The sequence below is a fragment of the Oncorhynchus mykiss genome, chromosome 4 (assembly GCF_013265735.2).
Source record: "Oncorhynchus mykiss isolate Arlee chromosome 4, USDA_OmykA_1.1, whole genome shotgun sequence".
Lineage (NCBI taxonomy): Eukaryota > Metazoa > Chordata > Actinopteri > Salmoniformes > Salmonidae > Oncorhynchus > Oncorhynchus mykiss.
Genome location: NC_048568.1, coordinates 17,845,272 through 17,865,904, shown reverse-complemented (window position 1 = coordinate 17,865,904; position 20,633 = coordinate 17,845,272). Strand labels below are relative to the sequence as shown.

At 45.4% G+C, this 20,633-nt stretch overlaps 1 protein-coding gene across 1 annotated transcript in view; it reads left to right on the top strand.

The window, feature by feature from the left end:
• The window catches only part of igf2r (insulin-like growth factor 2 receptor), a 32,965-nt gene extending 12,620 nt beyond the window's left edge, over positions 1-20,345 (top strand). Inside the window, exons 18-48 of the mRNA XM_021600432.2 lie at positions 1,169-1,328; positions 1,632-1,808; positions 1,940-2,041; positions 2,363-2,464; positions 2,567-2,741; positions 2,911-3,084; positions 4,211-4,360; positions 4,672-4,847; positions 6,945-7,032; positions 7,153-7,362; positions 7,481-7,611; positions 7,722-7,825; positions 7,954-8,084; positions 8,269-8,465; positions 8,548-8,674; positions 8,880-9,011; positions 9,318-9,580; positions 10,231-10,446; positions 10,597-10,746; positions 10,926-11,084; positions 11,213-11,414; positions 11,656-11,808; positions 11,917-12,151; positions 12,287-12,423; positions 12,751-12,868; positions 13,276-13,422; positions 13,938-14,122; positions 14,376-14,562; positions 14,798-14,941; positions 15,074-15,143; positions 19,313-20,345. Coding sequence (XP_021456107.2) covers positions 1,169-1,328; positions 1,632-1,808; positions 1,940-2,041; positions 2,363-2,464; positions 2,567-2,741; positions 2,911-3,084; positions 4,211-4,360; positions 4,672-4,847; positions 6,945-7,032; positions 7,153-7,362; positions 7,481-7,611; positions 7,722-7,825; positions 7,954-8,084; positions 8,269-8,465; positions 8,548-8,674; positions 8,880-9,011; positions 9,318-9,580; positions 10,231-10,446; positions 10,597-10,746; positions 10,926-11,084; positions 11,213-11,414; positions 11,656-11,808; positions 11,917-12,151; positions 12,287-12,423; positions 12,751-12,868; positions 13,276-13,422; positions 13,938-14,122; positions 14,376-14,562; positions 14,798-14,941; positions 15,074-15,143; positions 19,313-19,747 — 5,137 coding nt within the window. The 3' untranslated portion in view covers positions 19,748-20,345. The remainder of the gene's footprint in view (positions 1-1,168; positions 1,329-1,631; positions 1,809-1,939; positions 2,042-2,362; positions 2,465-2,566; positions 2,742-2,910; positions 3,085-4,210; positions 4,361-4,671; positions 4,848-6,944; positions 7,033-7,152; positions 7,363-7,480; positions 7,612-7,721; positions 7,826-7,953; positions 8,085-8,268; positions 8,466-8,547; positions 8,675-8,879; positions 9,012-9,317; positions 9,581-10,230; positions 10,447-10,596; positions 10,747-10,925; positions 11,085-11,212; positions 11,415-11,655; positions 11,809-11,916; positions 12,152-12,286; positions 12,424-12,750; positions 12,869-13,275; positions 13,423-13,937; positions 14,123-14,375; positions 14,563-14,797; positions 14,942-15,073; positions 15,144-19,312) is intronic.
• Positions 20,346-20,633: the final 288 nt, after the last annotated feature.

Genomic DNA, 20,633 nt, shown 5'->3' with positions numbered 1-20,633 from the left:
CTGTTTTGCATAGTGTGGGTGTTGTGTGATGTTTTAATCTGATTGTCAAACAAATAACTTAAAGTAGGCTACTTGCTCAGTTACTGCATATCCACCATAATAATATACTTTTCTCATACTCCGTACTGGCTACTTTCCCCCTGGATTTAGGAACGTTTCTGCTTATAATTTCCGACATTTGGCAGGCCATATTATGTTTTCCTACTTTTGGTAGGCCATTTGTTTGTCAACTATACTGCCCTACCAAGCAAAAAGGCAGTAACTGCTCATTTGGTCGAAAATTAGTTAGTAATTTTTGCTACATTAAATACATGCTTAATCACGTGGACAAGTATCCTGCCTCGTATTGTGTTTTGGAGAAAATGGGGGTTATGTTAACAGTAACTGCCTAAAGTGAATGTGAAACCAAGGTAAATAAAAGCTGTTTTTCTCAGTTCCCCGCTATGAGCAGTTACTGCCTTTTTGCTTGGTAGGGCAGTATAGTTAGATATATGCAGCTTCTCTTCTGTCATAACTTGTTCCCCCAGAAGACTAAATAAAGATGTGTTCACCAGAATAACGTCTTACATTGAAAAAATGAATATATTCGTGATCTAGTTGACACTGGTCTGTTTCATTTAGGGAATGCAACGACTCCAAAACAGATTGTTCCTGTGCAAAATGTCCAAATGTCAACAGTTTGACCGGTTTTATGGAAATGAAAAGCTGAGAAAACGAATCACTTTACTGATAACCTGAAGTCTTATCTTGGCTGCATATTTTATGTGTTTTGAAATACTGTCTGCTTGCTTAAGTGTCAAAGATAACACGTTATATGTGCATTCACATTTTCTCCACTCCTGTTCCCTGAAATATTTCAGTTACTGTTCCATTTAATCCATATGAACTTAAATGAGGAACATTCTGTTTATTCATGAATACAGGAATACTCGTGAGTGGGATATGAAAGGTGCATGTAAACCGCTTATCCCGAATAAGACCTTAAGCGGGATATGAGTTACTATTCGGAATACTGTGTGCATGTAAACGTGGTCAATGACTACGGCTTAGAATTTGTACTGGTCAGGTCATGAAAAACTCCCAGTCCTAGTTAAGTCCGAAGAAGGCAGACATAAAGCAATATTTGAGGAATAATGTGTGTAACCCTCCTCTCTGTCCTCTTTCCCAGTCTCTCCCGGTCTAGTGGAGGGAGGAACTGGCAGGCCATGGACCTGTCTGACCCTAACAACCTGAGGAAGTACTACATCAACGTGTGTCGTCCTCTGAACGCCGTGCAGGGCTGTGACCGCCAAGCCTCTGTCTGCCAGATGAAATACCAGCCTCAGCAGGTTAGTGTCAGAGCTGTGGGATATCCTGTAGGATGAGTTTCACACACTAGGATGTGTGCTAAACACTGTTTGGGTCATGGAACGTCAGTTTCACAATTTCTGACAATAGCTCATTAATAAACAGTATTTAAAAAGTTCAGAGACTATTCCTAAAAAATTATTACGATTTTAGTTGTTGATATAAATTGAAGGTAAGGTTAGTAGTATCCCTCTTCTGGTTCTGGTAGCCATCCACTGTGGGTCTGTCTTAGTACTGGACTGTAGCTCGATCTGACTGGACTTTCTCTGTGTTGTTGTCATCAGGGCATTCTGTCTGAAACAGTGTCTGTCAGTAATATGGGCCTGGCTAAGAGAGGTCCAGCGATCGAGGAGAAGGATCGCCTGCTGCTGGAGTACTCAGACGGCTCCGAGTGCATCTCAGACGGCCTGAAACTCACCTACACCACACGTATCCACCTGGTCTGCTCCAGAGGATTTGTGGTAAGTGGAATGGCATATTTTTTTTAGGGCCCTGTGTCAAAAAGAAATTAGATTTAGTTGAATCTTTTATGTCATTATGTCTGCCTAGGATTGTAACACTGCGATGTGCCTGTCTTTTTCTGTATTTGCAGTCGTCCGGCCCTCGTTTCCTCAATTATGGGAACTGTACTGCCAACTTCATGTGGGAGACCGGGGCAGCTTGTGCCATCAGTACTGCTGATGGCCAGAACATGGTGAGCTGTTTCATTCCACATCAACTGGATGCATTATAGTGTTTTTCATGATGTCTAACCTAACATAGCAGGTGTAAAAGAAATGCCTGAGTGGGGTTTATTTCTAGTAACTGTCAGAGGAGGTTCTCTTCACTGTTCAACCAATCCAGTAAATGTGGAGGAGTTAAGATGGAGTTTCGCTTTGTTAAGGCCAAAAGCGGAAGTTGCGTCACAGGCTCTCTTTCCATTTCCCCTGAAATGGCCGCATGATGTCTGTAAGGACCTGTTAGATTGGCCGAGGTCTCATCAATAATTTTTCTTGATCGTTCTATTGTATGGCAGACCTGCTCTGTGAGGGATCCCAATACTGGCTTTGAGTTCAATCTGCTTCCTCTGGCCTCCAAGACTGGCTACAAGGCTGAAGGCAATGGGAAAACCTTTGTGGTAAGTCACAGTCAAGCACTCTCAGTGTTGTGGCCTCAGGTAATAGCAGAAATTGTGAATAATGTGCATTTTCCAATCCATTTCCCCGTGCTTTCCCCCCAGGTGAATATCTGTGGCGAGGTGGCAGAGTGTGGGAAGGACCAGGGGAAGCCTGTAGCTGGGTGTGAGCTGGACAATGGCCTGGTTGTTGGTCCTGTGGGAGTGGAGAGAGCTCTACAGTACTCTACTGATGGCCTGCTCACACTCACATACAAAGGAGACATGAACAAGCCTACAGGTACATTCAATGGATCCAACCATCATCACTCACTAAGGGCTAACCCTGGGGCTCCATTAGCATTGTTGGAATATGGAAGTCTGAACGAAATGCATGTTGTGACACTAAAGTCAGGTTATGAATGTTTTAGTCTGAGCACTAACTTGTTTCCTCCCTCTCCCCCCCCCAGGCACCAGGGACACCTTCACCATTAGTTTTGTTTGTGACCAGGACGCCCACCTCGGCACTCTGAAACTGGTCCGAGAGGAGCTCAGCTCGTCCACACTCGTCACACACGATGTCTTATTTGAGTTTTCCACAGCCCTGGCATGCATCCCTGCCCCTGTGGACTGTCGTGTCACTGGTAGGAACAAAACTGTTACGGCAGCAGTTCCCAAACTAGGGGTCGCAAACCCATGTGGGGTCCAAAAAACATATTTTGTATAAAAAAATGTATCTCAAAATCATTGTAACCTTCAAAATCTAAGATTTGTTTTTAAAATATAAAATTCCACCATAGAGAGACCTTAGATGGTGGGAAAAGGTGGCACTTGACCGATTAATCATTCCGATTCAAGCGCAAAGTCAAGTGGGGCCTCTCAAGCTGTCATGTGACCGAATGCTGCAGACAATGGTTTCACGGGTCACTACAGAGAACTTTTGGTTCCTGACTCAAAGGGAATAATACCCTGCCTCCTCCCACAGAGCGTTAAAACCCATGGTACCCTTCACCAGCTCATATCTGTGTGAAGCTGGATTCAGATCTAAGGTCTGCATTAAAACCAAGTATCAAACCAGTTTGGATGTGACAGCAGAGATGCGGTGCGCACTGTTGACCACGCCCCCTGACTTTGAGAAGCTCTGACGCGACATGCATCAAGCACACCCATCTCATTAGTGGTGGTAAGATAGTGGTGCTTTCAAGACATCTAGGTCAAATCGTGACATCAGTGATCTTCAGGTCAGAACTTTAGAAAAAGACACGAGCTCCCGAGTTGGAATTCCGAGTTCGATGACCGTTCAAAACGATATTTCCCAGCGGGAGCTTGTTTTTTACGAGTTGTCTTGAATGCTCTGAAGTCTGAGATTTCCTAGTTCCCAGTTGTTTTGAACGCGGCATTAGAGACATGTTAGACTAATTTGCAATTGACTGTCATAGCCCCACATTAAATGTACTGTATGTGATAGTGAGGTGAGAAGACAATCAGAAATACTGTTATAATTTTTAGCAATTGACTACCCAAATAAAAAAGTGAACACTGGCTGTTAGTGACATGTTTCTTTCACGTGGTTGGGATCACTTGAATTTTGAGAACCCCTGTATTAATCTCTTCAAAACGGTATCGATGTCTTCAGTATGGCTCTAACGTGGCATATCATTTTATTCACTTTAGAAAACTCTGGTCATACAAATGGGTCTTCATATTCATTGAAAGATATTGTTCAGCTTCTCATCCTGGATTCACAGAGTGATTGTTCTACTCTTTCAGATTCCCACGGTAACGTGTATGACCTGAGTCACCTGAGCAGGGACAGTGACGACAGTCCCTGGGTGGCCATCGACACGTCTGAGCAGGCCAAGAAACGCCGCTTCTTCATCAATGTGTGTAAACCTCTGCCTCCAGTCCAGGGATGCCCCGGTGAGTCGAATGCAATTAGCCTATGTGAAGGCCAGGCAATGAGTCATCGCTTGGCCTTTACGAGGATAAAAAGGGTGCTGTTCCATCCGTCAATCAGTATTCATTGATGTTCAGCTTTTGCGTTTGACTACATGCATGTGTACAGTATAGAAGAGTGTTTAAGTGTTTCAGTCAGACTGTATACTAACAGATGAGTGTCTTGTCTTTTTATACATTTGTACCACGAAGGAGTCGATTAGTTTGTCTCTCCATGTGTGAGGTACTGTCCGTGTTAATGCCGTCCTTTGCTAACTGTCCTCCTCCGTCTGCAGATGTTCTCCTGGGTGCATGTGGTACCTTGGAGGGTAAAGGTGTAAACCTGGGCTACATCCAGTCCAGCCCCCAGGTGGCCTCTGACGGCTCCATCAGCATCGTCTACCTCAACGGGGACCGCTGTGACAAAGGCCACCACTCCACACGTATCATCTTCCAGTGTGACGACAACCCTGTGAGTGACCTACACTTGCTCTCTATGGGAATGCTCTTCCATGTTATGGCCGTAGAGTGGCAATAATCTGTTTGAAATGTTACTTATCGATGTTGCTGATCCCATTTACCATATATGTTCCTTCCTAATCCCTACAGTACCAGTCAAACGTTTGGACACTGTTAGAGGAATTAAATTCCTATATGTTTAATACCCAATTAAATTAATACACTCAGCCCATTTCTAAGGATTTGTAAGAAACTAATTTGCATAAAATGGGCGGAGACCAGTCTCAAAATCGAGCACTAGCGTTTATTCTCGAGAGTACTGAACATGATACATGATACCACAGGTTATAAACTGAAAATGACGTCATTAGGTTTCGAACTGTCCCGTCTCTCCTCCACTCCGGTACAATGGCAGTATAGTTCTCAAGCCTCCCTACATCGTCTCCCACCAATTTAGATAATTTATGACCAAGCCAAGGTCTTCCTGTGTAGATAAGCATTCTAGCCAGTCTGACGATACGTTCATTCGTTTCTACCAAGGAACAGACAGTCATTGTTCTAATTCTTGATTATAATTACACACATTATATTAAAATAAAATTCATACATCTATACTGTAACATAATAGTATTCTGATTAGTCAGTCCTGATTGAAATGTATACATAATTAGTTATTATTGATAAAAAAAATCCCTTAACACACCTACTCATTCTAGGGTTTTTCTTTATTTTTTACTATTTTCTACATTGTAGAATAATAGTGAAGAAATAAACTATGAATTAACACATGGAATCATGTAGTAACCAAATAAGTGTTAAACAAATCCAAATATATTTGCCTTGATGACAGCCATTCTTTGCCTTGATGACAGCTTTGCACACTCTTGGCATTCTCTCAACCAGCTTCACCTGGAATGCTTTTCCAACAGTCTTGAAGGAGTTCCCATTATGCTGAGCACTTGTCTGCTTTTCCTTCACTCTGCAGTCCAACTCATCCCAAACCATCTCAATTGGGTTGAGGTCGGGTGAATGTGGAGACCAGGTTGTCTGATGCAGCACTCCATCATTCTCCTTGGTCAAATAGCCCTTACACAGCCTGAAGGTGTGTTGGGTCATTGTCCTGGTGAAAAGCAAATGATAGTCCCACCAAGCGCAAAGCAGATGGGATGGCGTACCACTGCAGAATGCTATGGTAGCCATGCTGGTTAAGTGCCTTGAATTATAAATATATCACTGACAGTGTCACCAGCAAAGCACTCCCACACCATCACACCACTTCCTCCATGCTTCACGGTAGGGAACCACACAAGCGGAGATCATCCATTCACCTACAGTACTCTGCGTCTCACAAAGACACAGAGGTTGGAACCAAAATTCTCAAATTTGGACTCATCAGACCAAAAGACAGATTTCTACCGGTCTAATGTCCATTGCTCGTGCTTCTTGGCCCAAGTAAGTCTCTTATTCTCATTGGTGTTCTTTAGTAGTGGTTTCTTTGCAGCAATTTGACCACAAAGGCCTGATTTCACGCAGACTCCTCAGAACAGTTGATGTTGAGATGTCTGTTACTTGAACTCTGAAGCATTTATTTGGGCTGCATTTTCTGAAGCTGGTAACTCTAATGAACTTATCCTCTGCAGCAGAGATAACTATGGGTCTTCCTTTCCTGTGGAGGTCCTCATGAGAGCCAGTTTCATCATAGTGCCTAATGGTTTTTGCGACTGCACTTGAAGAAACTTTCAAAGTTCTTGAAATGTTCTGGATTGACTGACCTTCATGTCTTAAAGTAATGATTGACTATCGTTTCTCTTTGCTTATTTTAGCTGTTCTTGCCATAATATGGGCGTGGTCTTTTTTCCAAATAGGGCTATCTTCTGTATACCACCCCTACATTGTCACAACACAACTGATTGGCTCAAACGCATTAAGAAGGAAAGAAATTCCACGGTTACTACATGATTCCATATGTGTTATTTCATAGTGTTGATGTCTTCACTATTATTCTACAATGTCGAAAATAGTAAAAATAAAGAAAAACCCTTAAATGAGTAGGTGTCCAAACTTTTATCTGGTACAGTATATTTTTCATGTTTGGTTCATTTACCAACAGGGCTCTCCTGTATTTGACCGTCAAGACGGCTGTGAGTATGTGTTCATCTGGAGAACCTCCGAGGCGTGTCCTCTCACCAGTGCTCAGGGTAGGTTTTGGAGGAGGAGGCTGCCATGTTTTGTGTCCTGGCTCTGGCTAAGACTGGTACTTTTCTCCACCAGTGTCATCATCGTGCTTAAGGTAACTCTCCTCTCCCTGACTCCTGTAGGTGAAAACTGTAAAGTCAAGGACCCCAGAAGTGGCTACATGTTTGACATGAGTTCCCTGTCAGGGAAGGACTACATGGTGAAGAGTGGCCAGTACCAATACCACTTCTCTGTCTGCGGGGGGCTTAAGAGAGGGATCTGCACACACAAAGACACAGGAAATGACCAGGTGTCAGCCTGTCAGGTGAAAGACAGCACCCACAGAATTGCTGGTATGTAAATCTGTCCAGAAATATCTTGTTGGTTCAACTTCTTTATAAAGCTTTGATGTTCTTTTGGTAGTAAATTGATAAAACCTCTGAGAAACGGCTGGTTGATTATTCATCACAGGGATGGCCTCACAGACTCTGAGCTATGTTGGAGATCAGATTGTCCTCAACTACACTGGTGGGGAGACATGCCACAAGATCTACCAGAGATCCACAGAGATCTACTTCTCCTGTCATCCTAAAATGAACCCTGTGAGTCGAAGTGAAGCTACAGAGCAAACGTGTAATATGACATCTATGCTCGTCCCAAAGTGTTTGTGAATGTGGGAGTTACTGGCTTGTTGTGGTGTTTCTGCCTGTAGGGGGTGCCAGAGTTCATCAAGGAGACTGCGGAGTGCACCTACCTGTTTACCTGGCGTACTGCTCTCGCCTGTATCCCAGTCAAGACTACCAGCTGCTCCCACCAGTATGGATAGTCCTATTCCATTCTGGGAGCTCTCTTCCCAACACAACCTCCTCTTCCTCCCAGACAATGACTAGTTCCCCCTTTGTCAGTTATTTCCGACTGACTGTTTGGTATTTTTCCCCACACAGAGATTCTAATGGGAACTCGTACGACCTCTCCTCTCTGGCACTGGACTCCAGAAACTGGGTGGTGGAGCCCAGCACTGGGAAGCAGGAGCGCTACTACATCAACGTCTGCAAGTCTCTGGTGCAACAGGGGGGTAAGTGCCTATCCTCAACACCAGCATCCGTTATATGAAGGACACTGGTGGTTCCTGTGTAGTTTTAATTTCCCCATTTGTGTGAACAAACATCAACCTTCTCGTAAAGTCTTCAGTTTGAATGTGGCGCAATTATGCTCGCCTTCTGAACCACGGGATACATATTTATTTCCTCGTGTTGTAGGCTCCTGGAAGTGTCCGTCCAACGCAGCGTCCTGTCTGAAGAGCGGGGAACACTATGTGAGTCTGGGAGAGGCCGAGTCGGCGCCACAGTGGGACCAGAACATCCTGGTACTCAAGTACACCAACGGAGAGATGTGTCCCGGTGGACAGAGGAATAAGAGTACCATTGTACGCTTCAAATGTGACCGGGACAAAGTGGTAAGGGATCATAGACATCACACACACACACACGTAACACAGGCTGAGTAGACTGAACATGTTTCTCCCGTCCCTGCCCCAGGACTCGAGGCCTACACTGATAACGGCCATAGAGGAGTGTGTCTACACCTTTGTGTGGTTCACTGCAGCCGCCTGCCCCCTCAACAGCACCCAGCACGGAGACTGCAGAGTCACCAATCCAGTCACCGGTTAGTCACACTGCCTGTACTAGGCCATGTTACCATTCTGAAAAGGTATTTGCATTAAGTATGATTAACATGGGGAAATACCAGCCTTCTCGTAGGATCTCAGTGCAGTCAGGCAGGCCACTGCAAAGAGTTAGTGAGCAACTTCTCCATGTGCTATTGTTTTGTTTTGACACCTGTATGTACTGTGCTGCCCTCCTGACCCCAGGCCACCTCTTTGACCTGAACGGACTAAGCCAGGAGGGAGGCTACACTGTGTACGACAACCTGGACCCTAGGAAGATGTTCCGGCTCAACGTGTGTGGGGAAATAGCCAATGCAGGCTGTGGACCAGACACCGGTACAACAATGTTATATCTCACAGGCTCTGGTTTGGCTGGGAAATCTCTGCCCCTTACTGGTAAAATCCTGATTCCCACAGCAATCATTTAACAGTCCTGCCAATGTCAGCTGGCCAGCAATGATGAGGTCACTGAGCCATGGACTAGACACGGGTCCCAAGACAGCTGTTTAAAGATTAAACCCACTTTTCAAGAAGATGGTGGTTCATGCAGCTGGGTTATGCAATGGGCTTTGGCTCTGCATAAAATGTAGTCCCTATTGTCTTGAAATGTATCAACGAATGGTCGTTTTGATGTGTGTGCAGGTGTGTGTATCAAGGAGACCAAGAGTGCTCTGAGTGGTGGGCGGGCCAGCAGGGAGCTGTCATACCTGGACCAGGTGGTGGAGCTAACCTATGAGGGCGGGGCTGTGTGTGCCGCCAACCCCGCCCTCACACACAAGAGCATCATCAGCTTTGTGTGCAAGGCCCACGGTGAGGCCAGCACTGGGCCTGTACTGGTGGACTCGGACAAGAACACGTGCACACACTTCTTCTCCTGGCACACGCCCTTGGTGTGTGAACACCAGGTAATGACCGGTGGCGCTTCCCAATTCCAAAACAACCCGTAGCCTCCTACCCCTTAAACTTAGTAGATCTGAATGAATTGGATAGATGTAGCCATTATGGCAATTTGCCTTTTGATACGCTAGCTGGAATTTCTTCAACCGTGCTTACCAGTCATGCCATACAGATCAGGCAACCAGTGAGTCCTTGATGTAGAGTCATTTCAAACAAGTCAGTGTGCTGCTTGATAAAGTAGCAGTGTGGTAGACATCAGATAGAGGCCCCATCTACTGTAACTGGTCACTGAGGCTCACTGTCTGTGTTGACTAACTAAACTAAATAGTTAATGTGCTATTTACGTAAATGACTCTACTGTTAGTTACCACTATGAGGTGGAAGAGAAAAGGCTATGTGAATACATCATGTTTAGTCTGCTGAATGGTAGACCATTAGAGATTACTTGTATGTTGAGTTTAACCTGACATATAGAGGTGTACAAATCTTAACAGCTGTCAATTTTGCATTAGAATTGGTTTACTGTGATAGGTGTATTATATCTGTACATTTTTGTAATAGCGACTTTAATATTTAAACATCAACTTTGCTGCCTGAGGTATGCCTTTTGTCCTTGCTAGCCCCCTCGTCTGTCTCACAATCGTGATGTGTTCCGTAGGTCAAGTGTTCAGTCCTGAACGGCTCTACCCTAATCGACCTGACCCCTCTGATCCACGTGACGGGCTACTACAAAGCCACCAACGAGGACCTGGTGGACAAGGGCCAGTCCCCTGACTTCTACATCAACATCTGCCAGCCCCTAAACCCCATCCCTGGGGTCACCTGTCCCCCAGGGGCCGCTGTCTGCATGGACCCCTATCAAGGGCCCCCCATAGTGAGTCGACAAACACAGAAACATGCGCGCACACACACACACACACACACACAGCAGAAATTAACACTCATCAATAGTATTCCGTCTGTGTTTACAAACCAACATGTTCAATTATATATTTCCCTGTGTCTCTCTCTCTCTTGCTAACAGGACATTGGTCGAATCACCTCCGGTCCGGAGTTCAACAGCGTGACCAATGAGGTGTCAATCACCTTCAACAGCACCACCGCCTGCCCCTCTGACCCCACCCAGAACTATACCTCCACCATCATGTTCACCTGCCAGAGGGGCCTGGAGCTGGTCAGTACCCCATCAGTGGCACAGATGACGTGTCTGTATATTAGAGACCTCTCATTGTCTTGTTTTCTCTCTTGTGTTGAAATAGTTTTCCTCTAAAATTAGGTTTGGTGTCTTGGAAAGCTTGTGCATGTTTAGTCTTTGTGGTATTAAAGCCACTCTCCTGTCCCCCCACCCCCCAGGGCTCACCCCAGATGATCAGGAAGCACAAGTGTATGTATGTGTTTGAGTGGGCCACTCCCGTGGTCTGTTCTGACGCCACGCAGACCAAAGGCTGCACCCTGACAGACTCACAGCTGCAGTTCACCTTTGACCTCTCACCCCTCTCTGGGGAGATTCAGGTGCGTAGACCTTTTTATATATGCGACCTCTTACCCTCAACATATCTACATGTTCTGTTCTACTTAGCTATACGTGGAAAGTATTACTTTTTCATGATGCCTTTTCATCCATTGTCTTTCTCCTCCAGGTGCCTGTCGGCTCAGAGACCTATAAGATCAATGTGTGTGGGGAGGTGGCAGACCCCCGCTGTAAGAACAGTGCAGTGTGTGTGCAGTCGCCGGGCGGATCAGCGTTCTCCTACGGCATCAGCCAGGCCATGACTATGGACTACAAACACGAGGAGCAGGCTGTCATCATGCAGTACGGAGGAGGAGACGTCTGCCCTCCAGGTTAGACAGGCTATCCTCAGTACCACACCCTGGTGTCTATGGGCAAGTCAAATGACAACCTTCATGCCATATATATTGCACAATGTTTGACCAGTGTCCAGTGTAGCAGTGGTTTATAGGGAATAGGGTGTCGCATAAGAGTGCAGCCTGTAATGCTTTGATGTTTATCAGCCTGTTGTTGTGCTGTATCTCATAGGGAAGCTCGTTTGGGCCTTATATGGTTTCCATTTCTCCATTTCAGTGACTGAGAATGAGGAGGTTTGCGTTTTTCCCTTCAACTTCCTGAAGAAGTCGTATACGGTGTGTACAACCGAGGGCAGGATGGACGGGAGACTATGGTGTGCCACCACCAGTGACTTTGACAAGGACAAGAAATGGGGATTCTGCGTTCACGGTAATGACTGTTGAAATGTGTGTAAAAAAAGAAACTATTTTGAGTGTGTGTCTCCTAGGGGCTCTGGGCGTAGCTGTGCTCAACTCTACTGTGTGTGTCGTGTCTCAGTGACAGGGAAGAGGCAGTCGTCCATCCTGTTCACCTGTGACCAGTCAGCCGGCCATGGCACCCCACAGCTGCTGAGTGAGACTGGGGGCTGCGCTGTCACCTTCCAGTGGAAAACCATGGCTGTGTGCCCACCGAAGAAGATGGAGTGTAAGCTGGTGAACCAGCACCAGACCTTCAACCTGCGCACCCTCTCCTCTCTCACCGAGCCGTGGAAGTTCAGCCACAACAAAGCAGCGTATGTTTAGCTTTTCCCTACTGCTTCTCTTTCTCTCTCCTCCTCTCCCTTTCTTCCTCTCCCTCTGTACCACTTGACGAGGATTGAAAATGCACAGTAGTGGTTAGGCGCTAGAAAACATTTTGCTATCTCCAGGTATTACATCAACCTGTGCCAGGGAATCCATGGGGGCCTGCCAGACTGCCCCGAGGGCGCCACGGTGTGCCGGAAGACCAGCGATGGGAAGACCCAGACCCTGGGCCTCGTCTACACCCAGAAGATGGCAGTCTCTGGTGGGTTTTACAGACTTACTTACTGACACTTACTTCAAGATGTCATGTTTGTGTAATGAACTGAAACGTCTTACGTTCTTCTTAGGTTTGTGTGTTTTGCTAGGAACCCAGTAATATCAGTCCTGATACTTATCCCCTTTAAGGAACCCAGTAATATCAGTCCTGATACTTATCCCCTTTAAGGAACCCAGTAATATTAGTCCTGGTAGATTTATCCCCTTTAAGGAACCCAGTAATATTAGTCCTGGTAGACTTATCCCCTTTAAGGAACCCAGTAATATCAGTCCTGGTAGACTTATCCCCTTTAACCAACCCTCCTTTTCCCAGATAAGAAGATCCTAGTGAGCTACGCTATGGGAGACACTGTGTGTGGGAACGGCCTCCAGGCCAAGACAGTGGTCCAGCTGACATGTGGTCCTAATATAGGCCAGCCCAAGCTGCTGAGGTGAGTGAGCTGTGAGTAGCTAGCATGGGAGAGCTTCCTCTTCTGTAATCTCTTTGTGACTTATATAACCAACTTTTATTGTTGTTGGCTATTCAGCACAAACAGATCTGGGACCAGGTTACCTCTCCTACAGAGGAAAGCCAACTGGCCTCGAGCCAGCAAAATGATGTAGCCATGTGGGCAAAATAAACCTGTATCCAACTGAATAACAATAGGAAAAGTTACTGAATGTTCAAGTTGAAAATTGACCACTTAAAGGTCATATTTAATTATCTAGTTAAACTTTTCCATCTCTCATGGTTTCATTTGTCACTCTTTGAAGGATGTTTGTTAACTCTCACTGTACCACACACATACTGTACACACACACACACACACACTCTGTGTCTCTGTCTCTTTGTGCCTAGCGTGGATGATGCCTCGTGTGAATTCGTGCTGGGCTGGGAGACGCGTGCAGCATGCGCTGTTCAACAACATGAGGTGGTGATGGTCAATGGAACCATCAAAGTCCCCGATACAGGGGCCAACTTCAGCCTGGGGGCCCTCTACCACAGGTGAAACCTCTCATCACCAACACAGTTCAATTAACTCACTTTGTCACAACAATCCAGGCCAATTATCACATTCACGCTTCAGGTCCACTAATGAGGATATTGACATACAGGAACCATCATTCAGCCAGAATTAAACGATCTTATGTTGAAACCTGTTATGAGTCAAGTTCATGTGCTGGGCCAAAAAGCTGTTTTTCTTCAGGTCATTGAGGTTATATATTGCAAAACAAGCTTCTTAGCATCCAATCGGTATCACATAACGACCTCACTTGCTAAATTAATGCAAACTCAAGTCGGGAGTGCCTGTGAATGGATTCACATCAGGATTTCCTGAACCCAGACAGAGCGAGATCACAGGTCAAAGCCTCTTATATCAGATAGACAGAACTGCATGAACGTCTATCACAACAACAGTGGGAACAGAAAACATTTATCAATGTACTAGAGGAAAGATGAAATAAGCCTTTTATAAACGTACTCAGACCAGGTTTTTTGTCCCCCTGTCCACTCTGTAGGCTCTACCAGGCCTCTGGGGACATCCGCGCCAACGGGGACAAGTACATCTATGATATCCAGCTGTCAGGCATCACCAACAGCTCCTCCTCCAAGTGTCTGGGGGCCAACATTTGCCAGGTGAAGATCAATGGAGACCACAGGAGGAAGATCGGCTTCTCCAGCAAGGCCAAGTACTACATCAAAGGTAAAATACATACGTGCCAGACACAGGTTTACTCCAAAGTGGTCTGGGCTTTTGGGTAATACAGTGTGATTTGGTTTGGGGAATAGTTTTGATTGTCCTCAGTGTCTCACCTTGCGTTTTATTAAAGATTAAACGGATTTCAACATCACTCACAAGATACAGTACTTGGCAATCAAGTAATGCAACAAGCGCACTCCATTAAGCTGTTTGTGATTGACAGATGGACTCTCTCTCTCTCTCTCTCTCTACTCAGATGGTAACCTGGACGTGCTGGTCCCATCTGAGTCTGTGTGTGGGCGGGACAAGTCCACGATGGTGTCGTCGGCCATCTTGTTCCACTGTAACCCCTCAGCAGGAGAGGGCATCCCAGAGTTCCTGTTGGAGACGGATGGATGCCAGTACCTCTTTACCTGGCACACCGCCACTGTTTGTGGTCTAGTGTGAGTCGACAACTCTTTACACACGGACATCAGGGTAGTGTTCAGTTGTCTCGATACAGGGGAAAGGGCTTTGAAACAGAGGAAGTACTACCTAAAGTTGTCCTATAAAAATGCTACGATTTTCGTCTTACACTTTAAAGCTCTTTCTTCCATTCATTGAATTGGACTTTGAATTTGAATGAATGATGCTGTATAAAGTAAAGAGGTGTGACATTTTTTCTGGTGTGCCATACAGAACCTCCGTGTCCAAGAAGACTACTGACGATGGAGGGCAGGACAGTACAGGCTTGTCTGGAAGGAGACGGGCAGTCCTGAGCATGCTATTGGTTGTGGTGGCCATCTGTCTGCTGGTTCTGCTACTGCACAAACGAGAGCGGAGGTAAGAGATACCTACCATTCTTTTCCTCCCCGCAGCTTTGTACTGTCATTACAAAATCTATATGTTTGAAAACAAAATATAGAAAAAGCTCCTCTATAATCTTTTCCTAAATCTCAAATGTTCTGTTTCCAGGGAGCTGGTGATGCAGAAAATCACTGGATGTTGTAGGAGAGGAAATCCTGTCTCTTATAAATACTCAAAGGTATGCATGCTAATAAATACTATAGTACACCAATCAAATCAACATAGCTATGTACTTCCATAGATGTCAAATCCTGATGTATGGCCTATGGGAGCTACACTAGGGTGTCGGGGGGGGGAGTTGTTTTACGACCTGCTGCACTAGAAGCTAGCATGAGCCACTTTATCCTATTGTTCTCAGGCGTGAGCTGCACTTTGAAATCTTGAAAATGGAACCGAAGCATAAGTTAGAGCAGTACGAGTCTCTTGATAAGCCGGTGCATGCTCTGCAAACGTTACACATCCGGTGTAGCTCCTACGTTAAATCACAGTATGCTATAGTTTCTCAGCCATTGATTCTATGTCAATGTACAGTCGTGGCCAAAGGTTTTGAGAATGACACACATATTAATTTCCACGAAGTTTGCTGCTTCAGTGTCTTTAGATATTTTTTGTCAGATGTTACTATGGAAAAAAAACTGACGTATAATTACAAGCATTTCATACGTGTCAAATGCTTTTATTGACAATTACATGAAGTTGATGCAAAGAGTCAATATTTTCAGTGTTGACCCTTCTTTTTAAAGACGTCTGCAATCCGCCCTGGCATGCTGTCAATTAACTTCTGGGCCACATCCTGACTGATGGCAGCCCATTCTTGCATAATCAATGCTTGGAGTTTGTCAGAATTTGTGAGGTTTTGTTTGTCCACACACCTCTTGAGGATTGACCAACAGTTCTCAATGGGATTAAGGTCTGGGGAGTTTCCTGGCCATAGACCCAAAATATCAATGTTTTGTTCCCCGAGCCACTTAGTTATCACTTCTGCTTAATGGCGAGGTGCTCCATCATGATGGAAAGGGCATTGTTCGTCACCAAACTGTTCCTGGATGGTTGGAAGTTGCTCTCGGAGGATGTGTTGGTACCATTCTTTATTCATGGCTGTGTTCTTAGCCAAAATTGTGAGTGAGCACACTCCCTTGGCTGAGAAGCAACCCCACACATGAATGGTCTCAGGATGCTTTACTGTTGGCATGACATAGGACTGATGGTAGCGCTCACCTTGTCTTCTCCGGACAAGCTTGTTTCCGGATGCCCCAAACAATCGGAAAGGGGATTCATCTGAGAAAATGACTTTACCCCAGTCCTCAGCAGGCCAATCCCTGTACCTTTTGCAGAATATCAGTCATTCCCTGATGTTTTTCCTGGAGAGAACTGGCTTCTTTGCTGCCCTTCTGGACACCAGGCCATCCTCCAAAAGTCTTTGCCTCACTGTGCAGCCTGCCTGCTGTCATTCCTGAGCAAGCTCTGTACTGGTGGTGACCCGATCCCGCAGCTGAATCAACTTTAGGAGACGGTCCTGGTGCTTGCTGGACATTCTTAGGAGCCCTGAAGCCGCCTTCACAACATTTGAACCACTCTCCTTGAAGTTCTTGATAATCTGATCAAATCAAATTTATTTATATAGCCCTTCTTACATCAGCTGATATCTCAGTGCTGTACAGAAACCCAGCCTAAAACCCCAAACAGCAAGCAATGCAGGTGTAGAAGCACGGTGCCTAGTAAAAACTCCCTAGAAAGGTCAAAACACAGCCTGGTTCCTCTCTAGGTTTCTTCCTATGGGGGGTGGCCAGTCCTCTTCTGGCTGTGCTGGGTGGAGATTATAACAGAACATGGCCAAGATGTTCAAATGTTCATAAATGACCAGCATGGTCAAATAATAATAATCACAGTAGTTGTCGAGGGTGCAACAGGTCAACACCTCAGGAGTAAATGTCAGAAGGCTTTTCATACCCGATCATTGAGAGTATCTCAACCGCTCCTGCTGTTTCTAGAGAGTTGAAAACAGCAGGTCTGGGACAGGTAGCACGTCCGGTGAACAGGGTTCCATAGCCGCAGGCAGAACAGTTGAAACTGCAGCAGCAGCACGGCCAGGTGGACTGGGGACAGCAAGGAGTCATCATGCCAGGTAGTCCTGGGGCATGGTCCTAGGGCTCAGGTCCTCCGAGAGAGAAAGAGAGAATTAGAGAGAGCATACTTAAATTCACACAGGACACCGGATAAGACTGGAGAAATACTCCAGATATAACAAACTGACCCTAGCCCCCCGACACAAACTACTGCAGCACCACTGAGACAGGAGGGGTCAGGAGACACTGTGGCCCCATCCGATGATACCCCCGGACAGGGCCAAACAGGAAGGATATAACCCCACCCACTTTGCCAAAGCACAGCCCCCACACCACTAGAGGGATATCTTCAACCACCAACTTACCATCCTGAGACAAGGCTGAGTATAGCTCACAAAGATCTCTGCCATGGCACAACCCAAGGGGGGGGGCGCCAAACCAGACAGGAAGACCACATCAGTGACTCAACCCCCTCAAGTGACGCACCCCTCCTAGAGACGGCATGGAAGAGCACCAGTAAGCCAGTGACTCAGCCCCTGTAATAGGGTTAGAGGCAGAGAATCCCAGTGGAGCGAGGGGAACCGGCCAGGCAGAGACAGCAAGGGCGGTTCGTTGCTGCAGTTTCAGTTCACCTTCACACTCCTGGGCCAGACTACACTCAATCATAGGACCTACTGAAGAGATGAGTCTTCAGTAAAGACTTAAAGGTTGAGATGGGTAGGCAGACCATTCCATAACAATGGAGCTCTATAGGAGAAAGCCCTGCCTCCAGCTGTTTGCTTAGAAATTCTAGGGACAATAGGAGGCCTGCGTCTTGTGAATGTAGCGTACGTGTAGGTATGTACGGCAGGACCAAATCGGAAAGATGGGTAGGAACAAGCCCATGTAATGCTTTGTAGGTTAGTAGTACAACCTTGAAATCAGCCCTTGCCTTAACAGGAAGCCAGTGTAAGGAGGCTAGCATTGGAGTAATATGATTTTTAAAAATGGTTCTAGTCAGGATTCTAGCAGTCGTATTTAGCACTATTTAAGTTTATTTAGTGTTTTATCCGGGTAGCCGGATAACCTAGAAGTGACAAAAGAATGGATTCATTTTTCTGCATCATTTTTGGACAGAAACTTTCTTATTTTTGCAATGTTACGTAGATGGAAAAAAGCTGTCCTTGAAACAGTCTTGATATGTTCGTCAAAGAGAGATCAGGGTCCAGAGTAACGCCGAGGTCCTTCACCGTTTCATTAGAGACGACTGTACAACCATCAAGATTAATTGTCAGATTCAACAGAAGATCTCTTTGTTTCTTGGGACCTAGAACAAGCATCTCTGTTTTGTCCGAGTTTAAAAGTAGAACATTTACAGCCATCCACTTCCTTACGTCTGAAACACAGGCTTCCAGCGAGGGCAATTTTGGGGCTTCACCATGTTTCATCGAAATGTACTCCTGTGTGTCATCCGCATAGCAGTGAAAGTTAACATTATGTTTTTGAATGACATCCCCAAGAGGTAAAATGTGTGTATATATAGTGAAAACAATAGTGGTCCTAAAACGGAACCTTGAGGAACACTGAAATGTACAGTTGATTTGTCAGAGAACAAACCATCCACAGAGACAAACTGATATCTTTCCGACAGATAAGATCTAAACCAGGCCAGAACTTGTCCGTGTAGACCAATTTGGGTTTCCAATCTCTCCAAAATAATGTGGTGATTGATGGTATCAAAAGCAGCACTAAGGTCTCGATAAATAGTTGATTTAGGTGCAATCTTACTGGCAGCAATATCTTTGCCTGTGAAGCCCTTTTTGTGCAAAGCAATGATGACGGCACGTGTTTCCTTGCAGGTAACCATGGCTGTCAGAGGAAGAACAATGATTCCAAGCACCACCCTCCTTTTGAAGCTTCCAGTCTGTTATTCGAACTCAATCAGCATGAGAGAGTGATCTCCAGCCTTGTCCTTGTCAACACTCACACCTGTGTTAACAAGAGAATCACTGACATGATGTCAGCTGGTCCTTTTTGTGGCAGGGCTGAAATGCAGTGGAAATTTATTTTTGGGATTCAGTTCATTTGCATGGCAAAGAGGGACTTTGCAATTATTTGCAGTTCATCTGATCACTCTTCATAACATTCTGGAGTATATGCAAATTGCCATCATACAAACTGAGTCAGCAGACTTGGTGAAAATGAATATTTGTGTCATTCTCAAAACTTTTGGCCACGACTGTTGGTGTGGTGAGTTCCCAGTGCTAAATCTCACCCCTGTCTGTCTTGTCTGTCCCTGCAGGTGAACATGGATGATGAGGGAGGGGAGGATGAGATGGAGTGGCTAATGGAGGAGATTGAGGCCCCAGCCATGTCCTCCCGCCTGGGGAAGGAGCACCAGGAAAACGGCCACATAACCACCAAGCCCGTCAATGCCGACGCCCTACGCTCCTTTTCCCTGGAAGAGCAGGAGGACAGCGAGGAGGAGGTCTTGTCCGTCCCCGGGGTTTGCGTCCTCGGTGGCCGGACCACCCTGCGGCCCTCAGGATCCAGGACCCGCTCCTCGGGGCCCCTCCGCAGTGCCCTTTTGGAGGAGGAGATTGACGAGGACCTGGTGGGGCTCCTGGGGGACGGGGACAGGAGGGGTAGGGCCAAGCCTTGCCGTAACAACAGACCCACCCAGAGGAAACAACAAAACCCCCAGTATGACAGCGATGAGGACCTGCTGACAGTGTGAGGGACTCTCCATCCTCCCCCTGTCCACCTAAACTATTATCTCTCTCCTCTTCTCTCCTCTCTCTTTGAATGTCTCTACACAACGATGACAACGCAAGAAAGCAGAAACCCTTAGAGGCTTGTTGTTTTTTCTAAAGAAAACAATGCAGAATGTCTGTTGGCTGTTTTACAGTTTTAAAGAGCAGATATGTTTTTGTCCCCTCTTCAAAAGAAAGTTGATTCCTTCCTGATGACAAATGGTGTTTTCATCAAATAATTGTATTTGGACTATTTGATTTAGTTGATGTACATAGGTAATGTTATAAAGTGCCTTCAGAAAGTATTCATGCCCCTTGACTTATTCCACATTTTGTTGTTACAGCCTCAATTCAAAATGGATTATAAATACACAATAATGATCAAGTGAAAACATGTTTTTAGAAATTTTAGCACATTTTTGGAAAATGAAATACATACTGTAATTGGACAGGGAAATGTGCGATAGAGTTTTATTGGACAAGTTTAAAAAGATTGACGTTTCGGACTTCAATGGCCTTCTTCAGAAGAATCACAAAGGGAATGTAATATGGAAAATGAAAACTTATTGACTCAAAACATTTCCGCTTGTTATGTTTAATTAATCGTAAACATTTCTAAAAACATAATTCCACTGACATAATTGTGTATTGTATGTAGGCCAGTGACACAAAGTCTCAATTTAATCCATTTAAAATTCAGGCTGTAACACAACAGAATGTGGAAGAAGTCAAGGGTTATGAATACCTTCTGAAGACACTGTGCATATATGGATTTAAAATTTGTCACTTGCATTTTCCAGAGAATCACTTATTCACATTTTAAATTAATTTTGTGGACTGATTTTCATGTTGAATCTCTATACTGCTAAC